The 15,833-nt window shown below is 40.1% G+C and overlaps 1 protein-coding gene across 1 annotated transcript in view; it reads right to left on the bottom strand.

Moving 5' to 3' along the window:
* LOC119778584 (REST corepressor 3-like) overlaps window positions 1-15,142 on the bottom strand; it is a gene marked incomplete at its 5' end in the record, with an annotated part of 32,901 nt that extends 17,759 nt beyond the window's left edge. The window contains 2 exons of the mRNA XM_038277897.1: window positions 10,411-10,468; window positions 15,065-15,142. Coding sequence (XP_038133825.1) covers window positions 10,411-10,468; window positions 15,065-15,142 — 136 coding nt within the window. The remainder of the gene's footprint in view (window positions 1-10,410; window positions 10,469-15,064) is intronic.
* Between the last annotated feature and the right edge of the window lie 691 nt (window positions 15,143-15,833).

Here is a 15,833-nt window from a genome sequence, read left to right as displayed (position 1 = left end):
CAGGCACCAGGATACCGCTAATAAAAGCGAACATATTCCGTCGGCAGGTTTCAGGATTTTAAGTTAATTTAGGAGTGATCACAGCGCTGTGCATCTGCGATGTGTCTGTCTCACGGCCAGCTCCCAGGTTTGATTAATACTTTGTAATAAATACATGAATAAAGCACAGTCATACTCAGTTTTGCTCCCGCTGTATTTTTAAATACGCAGTAGAGGTATTTAAAGGTAGTAGAGGACATGTACCTGTATATAAAAAACGCGCCCTATAGTCCGGTGCGCCTTATGTGTGTGTTAAATACAGAAATGGGACACATAACTGAGAGTGCGCCTTTTAGTACGGTGCGCCTTATGGTCGTGAAAATACGGTACTTGCCGTACTGCTTCACTTGTGAAAGCAAAATCTGTTGGGCTCTCTTTGTGGCATCAAGATCTTTTTGGCATCGTCTTTTAGCTTGTTCCAAATTTTTAACTCCACTTTAATCCATGGATTCTGTACCTTAACATTACAAATTGTTTTAACTACATCATATATTTTTCCTGAAACAATTACATTTCTCCTTTCCTTGTCAGAGATTGAAACCTGTTCGAATGGTATTTGCTGTGAAATCAAAGTTGCTACACCTCGATGAATAGTATAACCTTGGAAATCCCATTCTTTTAAGTTTTTTATGCTCCAGAGGGGTGAGGTGTGCACATATGGATTTATAATTTCTCTATGTTGTGCTATCCTTCATAAACAAAGTTTGCTGAAACACCAGGCTTTTTATTTCATTTTATATTGCCAGAATTGTTATCCCCATCTACTTTATACATCTAGTACAGGAATATAAACATTTTTATGATAATGATTAGACACTAGGCTTGAACTTCATCAAGAATAGTGTTTGCTGCAGGTTCTATCAGGCTGTCTGTCCCTGCCATAATTTGTTCCCCATGTCTAAATCGGACACACATGATCCCACCTTTTTCAGTTTTGGTTAACAAACATGTTTTTTGATGACAAAGTACTCCTGAAAGTTTAGTTGTTAAACCTTTGAATTTTAATGCTACGTTCAGACCGGACGCTGCAGAAGCAGCAAAATCGCGTCTGCTGCTTCATTTTTGCTGCTTGTACCAGTGAGTTCTGACGCGCGGCTGAAGCAGCTTTGCTGCTCTGGCTGCACGGTGCAAAGGTGGCTCTGACGCGCGTTGGGCGGAGCTTCACTATCCTTTCTCTGCCTTGCACCTATATTTGCTGAGATCAGTGGGAATAAAGTAGTTTTAATATGTTTTTAAGTGAGAAAATACACCTGAAAACTTAATCAGTGCAGTCAGTTCATCCAGATTACAATCCTGTCTCCCAATGTTATTTCTGTCGGAGCTGCTCAGACCCCCACATACCGACGGTGCGCCGACAGAAAGAATCCCTTCATCAGCAGCCTCTGGACGGGTCGCCTCCTCGCGGTTTACCGCGGCGGCTGGTAGGTGTTTTTCATCTAAATAATCCGATCTGCAGGCACCAGAATAATAAAAGCCAACATATTCTGCCGGCAGATGTATATATTTTAAGTTAATTATGCGTTAATAAACTGTTTAAGAGGAGTAATCAGAGCGGTCTGTGTCATCAGCGCTGTGTCTCTCTCCCAGCCAGCTCCCAGATCAGCTTCTCTGATTGGTTGACGCGGCGCGTCGAGCATCAAAAATTCAATTTTTCCATCTCGAGCAGCAACGCGTTTGCGGCGGGTCACGCGCGTCAGATGCCAAAACGCGCCCGACGCGCTGCTTCAGCTGCTCAGACGCGCTGCGCCTGCTGCTCAAACGCGCCGCAGGACCTTTTGCTGCGCCTTGACGCGCGTCAACCATTGACTTTGCATGTAAACTCGCTGCTTCTGTCGCGCCAGCTGCCCCCGGTGTGAACGCAGCATTAAGCTACAAGGGGGAACAGATTAAAACAAGTTGCCTGTCCCTGCCGTAAGTATTTCCCCCTCGTAATTTTACTCCTGAAAGTTTAGTTTTGTTAGACCTTTGTATTGTACTTTTTCATCAAAAATCAAGGATAGCACAACATAGAGAAAAGATACAGTAATATTCCTACTGAGTGTGGCCTATAATATGTGCATGTAGCCTACCATTTTTTACAAGATTATATTTGGCAAGTTTTCAATGAGACCAGAACATGTAGACACTGTGAAACAATGAGATATCATTTTAAAGAATGTGCTGAAATGAACAAGGAGCAGTTGGCTTTCAGAGAAAGGAGTAGACACTGCTGTCAGCTTCATGCTTTGAAGTTTTTGAAAGAATAAAATAATAGCGCTCATCTTTCATAAACATATCTCAACTTTCACATTTAGTTTGTATTGGATGGCAACTCCTTCTATTGGTTAGTCAGAAAGACAATTCTTAATTTATCATGAGACTTTTGGCAGAAACAATTCTACTTTTGGTGTAGAATTGTTTCGTACGCGTGGAGAGGCTGTTTTGTATGCGATAGATCATTTTGTACTCGGGGACAATTTCTAAATTACATTTTGAGTACAACATTAGAGCCCGTCCTGTAAAACAAATTTTTTTGTATGCGCAACATTTAAGGACAGTCATAAAAACCAGCTTTATTTGTGTGTTACATTTGAGCAGTGTTTGTAACACTGAGGTTTTGCCACACTTCAGCCAAAGCTCAAATGAGGTAAATAATAAAGGAAAATAAAAAAAGGAAAATCCAGGATGACTGGCCAGAAAAGTCCCGCTATCTGATTAAGCAATGAAAAAAAGTATAGATAGTAGTGTGTGTGCTGAGCAAAAAATAATCCTGTTTGGAAGAGGACTTTATCATGTGTGTTGGAAAAAAAAAAACTCTCAGTGAAATAGATGCAAATGACTTAATGTCTTCATGCCAATTTGTACTCGATGGTTGCAATAGAGGGATTTTAAGTATTGTGCGTGGAAAACTAAGATACATTAAAACCGCGAGCGGTATTGACGGCCCTCGAAGCTCAGCGCAGCTCGGCCTATTGCGACCGCGGGAGCCAAGCGACTGCCGCCCCTTTGCACCTTCCCAGCCAGCAGCCGCTTCACCTCTGGACCAGCAGGAGACAACCACAGCGTTGGTCAGGAAGGGTTAAAATAGGGATAAAAGAGAATATCTGGGACGAATCTCATCTGTCAGACAGACGCTGCAGCCATCCGAGTTGGTAGGTCAAAAATATATATTCAAAAGAGGGAGAAAAACCACCCCCAACATCCACGGTTAGCGGTATTACACCCTACTCAAAACTATAAAAAATCATTAAAAATCCATAGTTTGCAGTAAAATCCCGAAAAAAATCACACATGTTGAGGTGTCCATCCTGCATACCCTAGAATTTTTTTTAGATTTTTTACTAATTAATTGAAAGAAAGAAAAATCTTTAAACTTGAATGACATATACTTAGGCAGTTGAATACCCAATAAGATGCTCAAACATGCATAGATCCACGCCAAACTTTACTTCTTTACTATAATCAATTGATAAATAAGTGTTCCAAATTTGGCTACGATTGCTATAACACTTTTTGAAATACAACAATTTCCTGTTAACACAAACTTTTGAAAAATCAGAGTGACGGACTTTTAAGAAGAGCTATGTTGTGTATACCATCAAACAAGTAGCAATTAAAGGAATGTATTCCAAAAGTCCTTGCTCTTTTGGGACAACGACCGATTTTTTAGAAATATTTTAACATAGTGATTCTATTTTCATAAGGGTGCTGTTTGATTCAAAATGGCCGACTTCATGAGAGGTTTAGACCATGGCTCCAATGAAACTTTTTGTAGGTGGAGAGCTCATACAGATGTGTGCCAAATTTCATTATCCTAGGAACGAGCATGGCTAGGGGTTGAATTATTTCCTGGCATTATCTGTCCACTTGGCCAACTATTAGGCGAGAACGCAAACTTTTGAAAAATCAGAGTGACGGACTTTAAAGAAGCGCTTTGCTATTGTAACCAACTTACAGCAGGCTTAGTAAAGAAAGTATTTTGAAAGTTTTAGCTCATTTGGATAAAAGGCTGATTTTATAAAATTTTTTGAAAAGAGGTCTGTGCTTTCACAACAGGGTAAAATGCAATTCAAAATGGCCGACTTCCGGTGGGGTTTAGACCATGGCTCCAAGAGGCTTTTAGTTAGGGCCTGATGAGATGCAAATGTGTTCAAAGTTTCAATATTCTTGGACTAAAAACGGCTTGGGGCTGATGGTTTGAAGTTTGTTATTTCTAGGGGGCGCTGTAGGAAAATTAAGCCCCGCCCACAAAATATTGCTCTTGATTCCTGTTTGGAGTTGGACTAGGATCATCTCTTGTGATTTTGGTGCAGATCTGATTATTAATGAGGAAATGAGAGCCAATCGTATTTTCATGGCGAAACGCCTCACTTCGCCATGGCGCCACGGCAACACCATTTGACTAAAGCTCTCTGTGCCTTAAACGAAGTTAGGACAACATGTTGTCTGTCTGCAGACACAGTTTTTGGTTGATGAGGTCAATTAGGACTGAGAGGGACCATTCCGAGTTAAAAAAATGACTTCCGGTTCTCAGGGGGCGTGGCTTCAATCATGTCAAAATTTTAATATTCAGTTTTGTTGGGAGCTCAGAGAGGATTAAAGGAAAATTCCGGTTTTTAACACTTTTAGCCCATTTCCTGTGGTGTCCAGGATGAAATCGAATGATCGACACCAAAATTTTGACAATTGGTCCTGTCTCTGCTATTTGGCTCATGCAGAATCCCCCCCTGGCTGCTTCAGAATGGCTTCCATAGTGCATGTCCGATAATGTCCTTAAAACAACCTTAAACGTTCTTTTTTTTTAAATATGCTACTCACCGGGTCGTCAGCACTGTTCAATGACGTTCAAAAAAAAGTTTCGTAAAGAAAAAACGTTCCTGTAGTGTTTTATTTAGCATTTTGTAAATCCCATTGAGTTCTGTTGGAATAGTCAATATCCCTCCACCACAGGAAACGGAAATGGGGCCTGTTTACGCTTAGTTGTAGTCTTTTCGCAAGGCCCAAGTGTTTCTGCTTCACTCTGTGTACTCCGACGTCGAGGTGCTAACGTCTCTGTTAAACACTTTAAAAAACTCTGAAAATGGAATACGAAAGGTGGATTCATGAGGAGGACATATTGGACTTTGAGTTTGACGGTAGAGGATACCGTCGCCAACTAGTGGTCTGGAGTGTGCAACACTTCAGATTCGAACGGGAAGCTGAAGTTTATAAGCGGTTGTGATGTATCAGAAAAAATTGTTCTGGGATTTACAAAATGCTAAATAAAACAAGACAGGAACGGTTTTTCTTCACGAAACTTTTTTTTGGAACGTCATTGAACAGCGCTGACGACCCGGTGACTAGCATATTTTAAAAAAAGAACGTTTAAGGTTGTTTTAAGGACATTATCGGACATGCACTATGGAAGCCATTCTGAAGCAGCCGGGGGGGATTCTGCATGAGCCAAATAGCAGAGACAGGACCAATTGTCAAAATTTTGGTGTCGATCATTCGATTTCATCCTGGACACTACAGAAAATGGGCTAAAAGTGTTAAAAACCGGAATTTTCCTTTAATACTACCAGGTTTCGTGTCATTTCAGTTTTATATGTAAAGGTTATTGCATTTTGAAAATGTTGGCAAGTACGCCGACTTCGAGGCCTGGCCACACCCCTTTAAAATGCTCAAAAACTCAAAAAGTTTGTGAAGTTTAGATCTCACATGCCTTATCTGCATACATGCCAAGTTTGAAGCCGATGTCAACAAAATTGAAAAAGTGCCAAAAATCAGCCTTTGACCCAAAATGGCCGACTTCCTGTAGGTTTTAGAGCATACCCACAATGTAACTTTTTTCATGATTTGGTGAGATCTATGTACCTGCCAAATCTCAAATCTCTGTGACTTACGGTTTTCCCCAACTCACGTTAGGGGGGCGCTGTAGAGGCATTTGGCGACGCCCATTTTGAATTCCATTATCATACGTAAATTTCACTAGGGGGACAATTTACTTCCAAGTTTGGTGAGTTTTTGAACATGTTTAAGCCCCCAAAAATCAGTTTCATTTAAGCGGAGAAAAATAAAAAGAAGAAGAAGAATAAACGATACAGGAGCAATAGGCTCTCGCAGCGCTTAGCTGCTCGGGCCTAAATATAGAGTATATTCCATATGTCGCCTAAACCTACTGATAACATTTTAATCAAATTTCTGTTACTTTTGCTTTAAAATGAAAATATAAACAAAAGCTAAGTCAAATGAAAACCAAATGTATCATATTTTGCTTAGTCAAATGGAAACTAAATTTATCTTTTATTTATTCTTTAAAATAACTTATTTAAACTTGATTTGATGATTAAACATGCATGTTTTTGGTTAAGTACTTTGCCTAAACACAAGTTATATGAATATTTTATCTACTGCTTAAGCACATAGCATTGTATTTTAACCAACATTTTCTTCTTTTTTTTTTATGGCTAACACACTTAATGTTGAAATGGTGACAACTGAAAAGGACTCATGAGTGAGCTAATTAATATTTTTTAAGTATTATTTAAAAACTATTTTTTTGTCTTTCTCCAGCTTTCCATTTTGCTTTTTTTTCCCAACCAGTTTAGCTCCGTCTAATGGTGACACCGTCAGTATGATCAGCTGATTGTTTTTATGTCTCAGCACTTTCAGTTCAGTTCAATTCAGTTTATTTTTATAGTGCCAGTTCACAACATACACTATATTGCCAAAAGTATTTGCTCACCTGCCTTGACTCACATATGAGCTTAAGTGACATCCCGTTCCTAATCCATAGGGTTCAATATGACGTCGGTCCACCCTTTGCAGCTAGAACAGCTTCAACTCTTCTGGGAAGGCTGTCCACAAGGTTTAGGAGTGTGTTTATGGGAATTTTTGACCATTCTTCCAGAAGCGCATTTGTGAGGTCGCACACTGATGTTGGACGAGAAGGCCTGGCTCTCAGTCTCCGCTCTAATTCATCCCAAAGGTGTTCTATCGGGTTGAGGTCAGGACTCTGTGCAGGCCAGTCAAGTTCATCCACACCAGACTCTGTCATCCATGTCTTTATGGACCTTGCTTTGTGCACTGGTGCACAGTCATGTTGGAAGAGGAAGGGGCCAGCTCCAAACTGTTCCCACAAAGTTGGGAGCATGGAATTGTCCAAAATGTCTTGGTATGCTGAAGCATTCAGAGTTCCTTTCACTGGAACTAAGGGGCCAAGCCCAGCTCCTGAAAAACAACCCCACACCATAATCCCCCCTCCACCAAACTTTACACTTGGCACAATGCAGTCAGACAAGTACCGTTCTCCTGGCAACCGCCAAACCCAGACCCGTCCATCAGATTGCCAGATGGAGAAGCGCGATTCGTCACTCCAGAGAACGCGTCTCCACTGCTCTAGAGTCCAGTGGCGGCGTGCTTTACACCACCGCATCCGACGCTTTGCATTGCACTTGGTGATGTATGGCTTGGATGCAGCTGCTCGACCATGGAAACCCATTCCATGAAGCTCTCTGCGCACTGTTCTTGAGCTAATCTGAAGGCCACATGAAGTTTGGAGGTCTGTAGTGATTGACTCTGCAGAAAGTTGGCGACCTCTTCGCACTATGCGCTTCAGCATCCGCTGACCCCGCTCCGTCAGTTTACGTGGCCTACCACTTCGTGGCTGAGTTGCTGTCGTTCCCAAACACTTCCATTTTCTTATAATACAGCTGACAGTTGACTGTGGAATATTTAGGAGCGAGGAAATTTCACGACTGGATTTGTTGCACAGGTGGCATCCTATCACAGTTCCACGCTGGAATTCACTGAGCTCCTGAGAGCGACCCATTCTTTCACAAATGTTTGTAAAAACAGTCTGCATGCCTAGGTGCTTGAATTTATACACCTGTGGCCATGGAAGTGATTGGAACACCTGATTCCAATAATTTGGATGGGTGAGCAAATACTTTTGGCAATATAGTGTATGTCATCTCAAGGCACTTTATAGAGACAATTCAACTAGATCATTCAGTCAGAATGATTCAAAGTTTTCTATCTACGGAAAACTAGTTGATTGCATCGACTTATAAACTCTTCAGCAATCCCTCACACTAAGCATGCTTGTAGCAACAGTGGAGAGGAAAAACTCCCCTTTAACAGGAAGGAACCTCCAGCAGAACCAGGCTTACTGTGAGCGGCCATCTGCCGAGGCCGACTGGGGTCTTTCTGTGCTTATTTGTTGTTTACTTTAATATGAAATAAAGAAGATTAACAGAATGTTGATAATAAACAACAGCAGACACCCTCATTATACCCCCTGTTCATTATTTTTTTAGTATTTGTTTCTTTAAATCAGTTCTTATTGTAAGTTGTGATCAAATGGTATTTTTTTACAAAAAACATTTATAATTTTCAAATTTTGACATCGAAACAGTTAAACAGCCTCTGATATAAGTTAAACAAATTTTGTAAAGTATAAAAGGAAAAAAAATGTGTTTTCACATTTGTAAGATGATTTAACTTTTTAATTATTCTTTTCTTTTCTAAGAGGCTTCTACTTGCAGCTCCGGGATTTAACCACAATAGCATTCAAGAGGATACTGGAACAAAGACGGGGAGCTGTGCTATACAGTTTGATACCCACGATTTCAAAAAGGTGGCTGGGTACTGTGTCCTGTAAAGAAAAAGCCATCATATAACCATAGCACAAGGCACTGGCAGTTTCTGTCAGTGTCTGGTAATTAAGAGCATCTTAGAATCCACCACAGTGAAAATTAATTTGGTCTAAAAATATTGTCCTTTACACCAGGTCACTACAGGCTCTCTGAGGGTTCAGCATGGGGGTGTTCAACTCTAATTCCCTGCTTCATTCAGAGGATGACTAAGGAAAAGGCAGTTAGTCTTTCATATGGGTCAAGTATGGGTCAAGCGGAGTATGTATGATGTCATCCGCACGCCAGCATTCATAACATAATGACGAATCATATATTTTTTATATTTTTATGTTTTAAAAACAAAGCAGAGTGTGAATCACATCCGCACATGCGCACTGGAATCGTAACAGGCAGCCACAGGCGGCTACGCTCTAGACGCACTAGACATCTTCCAGGCATGTGAGGAAAACTAGCAGCAGTTCAGTGGACAGGATGAATGAACGGTAGCCGGCGCGAGCGGATGACGTCATACACACGCCGCTTTGTTTTAAAAAAAATATACATATAAAAATGTGTGAGTCGTCGTGATGTTATGAATGCTGGCGTACCATAAATGATAAATTATGAACAGTTTAGTTTGTGCATTCAAGTCCTTGCCCATAGGAAGATGTTACTTGGATTTAACAAAACCGAATATCTTCAGAACAGCTCCAAAGGGCACAAAACTAATATGGGTAAAATCAAGGGGCCAACAAAAAAAAAAAATGGTGTTCCCCTTTAACTTAAACGGTGGAACTTATATTTAAATGCACGGGTGTCCTCTCCCATCAAGCCGCTGTTATCCCTTATGCCAAATTCCAGCGAGCCTGCACAATTCAGACTCGCTATTTAGGGCTGAGTGTTCCAGGTACCCACTAATTGTTCTCACTGCTTACTCAGTTCACTGGCACAAAAATCACGCCATAGATGTTGAGCAAAAGAACACAAAATACAGAATTTGCCTAAAAACTGTTGGGAATACCCAAAGTAAGGCATCCAACCTCCACCGCCTACAGCACAACCACGCTGTTGAGTTCAAAATGTGCAACAGGCCTCATTACCTGTGCGCAAAAATGTTTGCAGGAGAGGTAACGTTTAACTCCTGTTCAATGAGACGTTGTTGAATGTCTAAACCTGAAAGGGTACAAGACTTTAATATTTAAATGAAATATATAATGTAATTTATCAAGCATTTATCATGCATTTATCGTGTCGTTAGGTAAAACTGCCCAATTTATCATGATCTTGATTTTATTTATTTTAATTTGATTTATTGCCCGCCCGTAACAGCATGCTGACAAATTCCAAGAGACTCGTATTACTGGGTAATACAAATCCCAAGGCTTAAATTCCCAGTGTCTTCAATATAAAAGGGGCTAAGAACTGCTCAGACTTCTATACCTGAGAAATCAAACAAATACATAAATGCATGGGTCTACAAAGGAAAGCCAGCCATCCCCATAAACTTGCACCTAAAGTATTAAGCAGGTCAGATGGCTGGAAAAAGGGGTACAGCAGGATTGCAGTTTCAACTTTCAAGCACATGTATCTCTGAGGAACTGAGAAAAAGTCTAGTTACCTCTAACGTAATCTCGCCAAAAAGATGTAGAGACAGATTAAACTGTTGTATACTCCACCTTTAGCTACATTTTAAAGAGCACTATAACATTTACTAAGATTAAAGCCATTCAGTGCAACCATGCAAACTGCTGGTATGGACCGAGACAAAGCTTACCTTGAACAGCTAGAAGCTGCTCATCAGTAGTCCATCGGGCATTCACCTTCTGGGTATTCTAGAAAAGCAAAGGACAGGATTCAAAATCATAAAACAGAATGTTCTATTCAAGAACCAGGCTGAGTACAAAACGGCACCTGTTCCAAGATGACTAAGCAGACACCAAAAATAGTTCTGAAATTAATAAATGAACCAAATCTTTGATTGTCATTCAAAATGTGAAAGTTTTAGTTCAAACCCTTTTGAGTCTATTTGCTTTTTTTTCAGAAGAACAATGACAAAGGTTGTCAAAGTAATGTCCTGAAATGATCCAGGCTGCATTGATACCTGGCAGATTTGTTTGTGGAAAACCTGGTAAGATTCAGAGAGAAAGCATTTATCAATGGATAATGCAGCTCTTCTTTCTAGGAATCTGACCAAATTTATTATTACAACAAACCTGAAATCCCAGATCCAGACCAAGTCTATGCAACTTCTCTACTGTAACCATTAAAAACAGTGTCTTTCCCACAGCCAAGATCAAATTATTAGAGAGGAATCCTTAAGGAGTAAGTCATCATAATTCAAATAAAATCATGACTCTAACTGGGAAAAAAATGTTAAAACAAATGTGCTTACTTAATATAAGTACACTGCATTTACTTTCCCCAATGTGTTAGTTAATGACTCTATTTGTGTTTTGTGATAATCAGATTGATCTGTTATCTTACAGACACCTGTCTGCAGCAAGAGGATGATCTTGGCACAAATGAGACAACTGTCCTCAGCGGTTTGAATTTTCACATGCCCAAAAATTCTGGACAAGAGGTTGAGTAAAAACAATTTAGTCTGCTTTTTTGACAACTCCAAAACCAATGAATACAAATCTTTTGAAGATCAAACCCTTATCTTCCCCTCACCAAATTGCAAGGCAAAAAAACTGATTTCTATAACTATTGTCCACCAAGCCATTAGTCTCAAATTTCAGATTAGGTTTCAGACTTCACGTCTAATTTAGTTTAATTTTGTGAGAAGGTCATTATAGTGGGGACCTTTAACATTTATTCCAACATTAAAGGTAAGTGTACGATAGCCTTTATCGTAGACTTGATTGGCTTTGTTGAAAATGTGAGCAGTCCCACACATTCTAATCTGTATGTTTTTGACCTTGTGCTGACATATGGCATTAACTGTAAAGAAATAATATTATATCCTCACAACCCTATCCTATTGGACCACTTTTTAGTAACCTTCAAACTTAATTAAACAGAGCTCTCCTCTCCCAAATGAAGTTTTCCCTTTAGCTTACTTCCTGGTACATTTGGTGGGAGATGAAACTAGGGTTGGGAATTGATAAGATTTTCCCGATTCCGATTCCCTCTATTCTGTAAAACGATTCGATTCCTTATCGATTCTCTAATCGGTTCTGTGAAACAATGAATTTGGTAAGTGCACAGTGACATTCGTCTACCTTAGCCTGTGATATTCTATTTCTGCCCGCCTCGGCGAAAACAGAAGACAGTGAACGTGAGCTGCCAGCCTCTGAGCCAGCCGGGCTACCCTTCTCTTCACAGTCATCTAACTCTTATGGGTAAGGCATCCGTTTAATGAAAAAGCATTACTCTACAATTTCGGAAAATAAACTAATCTCTCCCTGATTTAAGTAAATGAACATTACCATTCTCTCGCTTCCTGAACTGCAATAAAGGGCTGGATTAACGAGAAAGGCACACTCCCTTAATAACCCCAAAGAGAGGTGGGAAACTGGCTTATTTCTAGTAATGGTCAATGATTTACTAGGAACCACATTAAGCAAAGCCAGTGATATAAAACTAGCTACTTCCCACCAGAGTTGCCTTCCATGCCGGTCGTAACTTCAGCTTCTGTCCAGAAGCATCAAAAACATGGCATTCGTTAAAATGTATGGCATCTTGTGTGAGCAGGTGTTTCTGCATGTTGGATGTATTTCCTCTGATGTAATTGCCACTTTGCAATGATTGCAAAGCGCCTTCTTGCCATCTTTCTCTTCCTTAAAATGAAGCTAAACTTTCGATTGCTTTTGTTTTGCTTTTCTAGATTTACTCCTGGTCACGTCGTGCTTGCTTACTGAATACTGTGTGCGTAACTTGCGTAAAAAAACGTGATGTAAGTCCTGCTGCCCAGCGCTAGGATCTGCTGCTGCCTGGAATCATTAAGAGAATCGTTTAGCGAGCTGCCGAACGGTGCCATGGAATTGGAACACACAGAACCGGTTCTGAACAGGAACCGGTTTTCGATTCCCATTCCTAGATGAAACCATCCTTCTACAGTAGCAGCCATTCAAAATGGCCCTTCCCAGTCAAAATCCAAATTTGCCTCCAACTTTCAGCCACTGGCCTTCTTCACAGAGCAGGAGAACTGAGAATCCCACGGAAGGAGGGGGCAGCAGAGCGGAGAGAGAGGTAATCAGTTTGCCAGTCTCAGAAGCAGCCTGCTGGGGAGAGGCTAAAAGATAAATGCTACAGCTGCCCAGGACTAGCTATTGACCAGCGGAAGTTGTGAGTAGTAGCAGTACAAAGAAGAAGCCAGCCACTGAGACAGAGCTAGGAGAGGCTACTGCTAGCAGGGATTAGGCACTAGGTTAACAGCAGAGGGTCAGGGGCACACTGCTGGGGACAGAGGAGCGGGGGAGAGAAGGCATCAGTCTGTGTCTGCGCTGGAGGCGGGAATGAAATATTCCTTCTGGGGCTGCTTTTTTAAAAGGCACCTAAAAACCTGTTAAGATAGTTACTTGCTCTGTAATGGAATGTGTGTTCAAAATATGGGAATGCACTGTGTTATTCTGTCCTATGCTTTTGCACTTAAACTATAAATAGTCAGCTCAGTTTAATAATCTCTTTTAAGGCGAATCATGTGATAAAGGAAAAGGATAGTTAACCAAGATCAAATTAAACCTTTTTTTATTATTTCAAGTTCAATGGTTTTTTGTTTTTTTTTTCTTAAAAAAAAAAAGCTCTGTCTTTTTTCTTATGTTGGATCTTATGAATGTGCATATGTAAATAAGCTGTCCTTTAAGTACCAAAGCATCAACTATGCAGCGATGAGTGGCCCATTTCCTAGGAATGGTTGTAAAGCCCTTATCTTTGTGGCTTCAATTTCAGATTGTGTGGTTAGTGGGTCAGGGGTAGTCTTTGCAATTAAGTACCAGTGGTTAAAAGAAAAGGGGGTGCATTATGGTTGGGCTTTACTGTACTTGAAGTCAGAGGTATAAAGAGCCAAAATGAATGGTGAGCGTACCGTTCCCTTTTGCGATCCTGTGCTGCTGACTACTTAATTGGACAGTCGACCCTTCCATCTCACAAACTGTGGTCTGTTTGTCAGGTAGTCTTTAAACCAACCGACTGTAGAGGCCTTCTTTTAAATCTTTTGGAGTGTCAAAAAAAGCATATTAGACTGAATAGTGTGAAATTACTAGGAGAAATCAGAGATACCATTCCTCACAGTGATGTCTGGCTTGTCTAAATGATGGTGGGTTTGGACAAAAAGGCTTATGATGGCATCTTTAACCTCCAATCCAAAGTACATTCAGGGAAAATAGGCTACATGCCCATAGATCCTCGAAGCTCCTGCAGTATTTCCTTAGCTCCAGAAAGTGGGAAGACTGGCAGCCTCTTTCCATGTCTACTGGGGTGACAGTCTGCTCATGAAATTATGTTTTAGTTGTAAAGGGTCAAATAAATAGGCTACTTCAAAGATGTTTTTTTTGGTATAAACTTTCATGTCTCTGGGGAAGCAGTAGTATTCTAGTTGGCATAACGTTATCTTAATTGAAGTTTTGTGGTTAGTCACAGACTCAGTCATTGTATCAATGTTCTTTCCGTGTAGCTTGCACTGTGCAAGTCTATAGCATCAAAGCTACTTTTAAGGGCTTCTTAAACTCCCTGCTAACATCTTTGTACAGTTATACAGGTTGCCCTGATAAAAGGCACTAGCTCTAAGCAGATAAAAATTAGACTGAATTGCTTTCCTAAAAGGACATAATTTTTTAAGTTTGGGTCATGGCGTTTGTGTACTACTTTTTAATCTCTAATCCAAGTTTTTTTCCATGTCACAGTGAGTGCATATAGTAAGTATAATGAGAACTACATTTAAAGAAAAAGGAAAACAATAGGCAGGGCACAATAGATGCTTTTGCAGGGTTTATATGCTGGCTAAGAAAGTAAGAGGGGATTTACCGACAGAGATCTGGGAGTCTGTAGAGGAAGGTATTTTTGTTTGGGGGGGACACCTGACTGTTGCCTGTGTGATTGACAGAATATATTATTTAAGTCACCAGTTATAACCACAAATACAATAGGCTGTGTCTATAGCTTAACAATAACAGAACTGATAACATCTCGATTTCAGCAAAAGTGGGCACTGCGGACTCTGGTGATCTCTCTGAGTAAATAATGTGGATGAAAAAGGACAAAAAAATTTAACATCTTATGTTGAACTTTTGTTCAACATAAGAACAATGTTCTTGTGGCTGGTGCCTTTAAAGGTGCAGATACAGCACTTTTAATTTGATTTCAATAGCTTGTTGTAATGAATGGTCTTCAGTCCATGACCGGTGTTCACATTTGATAATCATGGTATACTTGATTGGTGTACTTAAAAATATGCTTTTTTTTTTGGAAGTTAGGAATGTGTTTACCTCAGTCGTTCTATACTCCTCAATCCCAGACTCCAACAGCTGTTTCAGCCCACTGTTCATCTGTTTAGCATTTTGGACCTGAAGAACAACATAGAAACATAGCCCACAAAGAAAAAAAAATGTTAATTTATCTGTAACATCAAGGTGTAAATTCCCACTGAAATCTAAGCAAAACAGAAGGACAAATGAGTGTTTCCCTCTCACTACTCTCGCTTTCTTTAGTATGGGTTTAGGCATATTAAGTGTTTTTCTGTGAATTGAGGTTGGTTGAACCACGATTTTTTTCTCCACTAAAGAACTTATTATTACTGGTCTTGATGGCATGAAATAAAATCAAGAATGTGAGACAACATTTTTTTCTAGAAAGCTTCATTTTGCATCTTAAAAGTCTATACAAAGTATTCTACTAGACAATATTAGAGTATTGTCTAGTAGAATAGAATAGTCTGGTCTAGTCAAGTGTATTATAATAATAATAATAATAACTTGCAATCTTTTTCGGGAAAGCCTGGTCTGATTCGGAGAGACAGCATCCATCCCACTTTGGATTGGGCAGCTCTTCTTTCTAGGAATCTGGCTACATTTATTAGTCCTCCAAAACCCTGACCCCCCAAGGTGCAGACCAGGAAGCAGAGTTGTAGTTTAACACACATCTCTGCAGCTTCTCTACTGTTACCCACTCTTTACTCCATCCAGACAGTGTCTTGCCCACAACCAAAATCTAATAAATTAGCAAAGATTCCCAAAGGAGTAAATCATGATAATCTAA

The sequence above is a fragment of the Cyprinodon tularosa genome, unplaced genomic scaffold (assembly GCF_016077235.1).
Source record: "Cyprinodon tularosa strain WSP-4 unplaced genomic scaffold, ASM1607723v1 ctg1350, whole genome shotgun sequence".
In the NCBI taxonomy this organism is placed as follows: domain Eukaryota; kingdom Metazoa; phylum Chordata; class Actinopteri; order Cyprinodontiformes; family Cyprinodontidae; genus Cyprinodon; species Cyprinodon tularosa.
The sequence above is the reverse complement of the archived record's forward strand: the minus strand, read 5'-3'. Positions and strand labels throughout refer to the sequence as shown.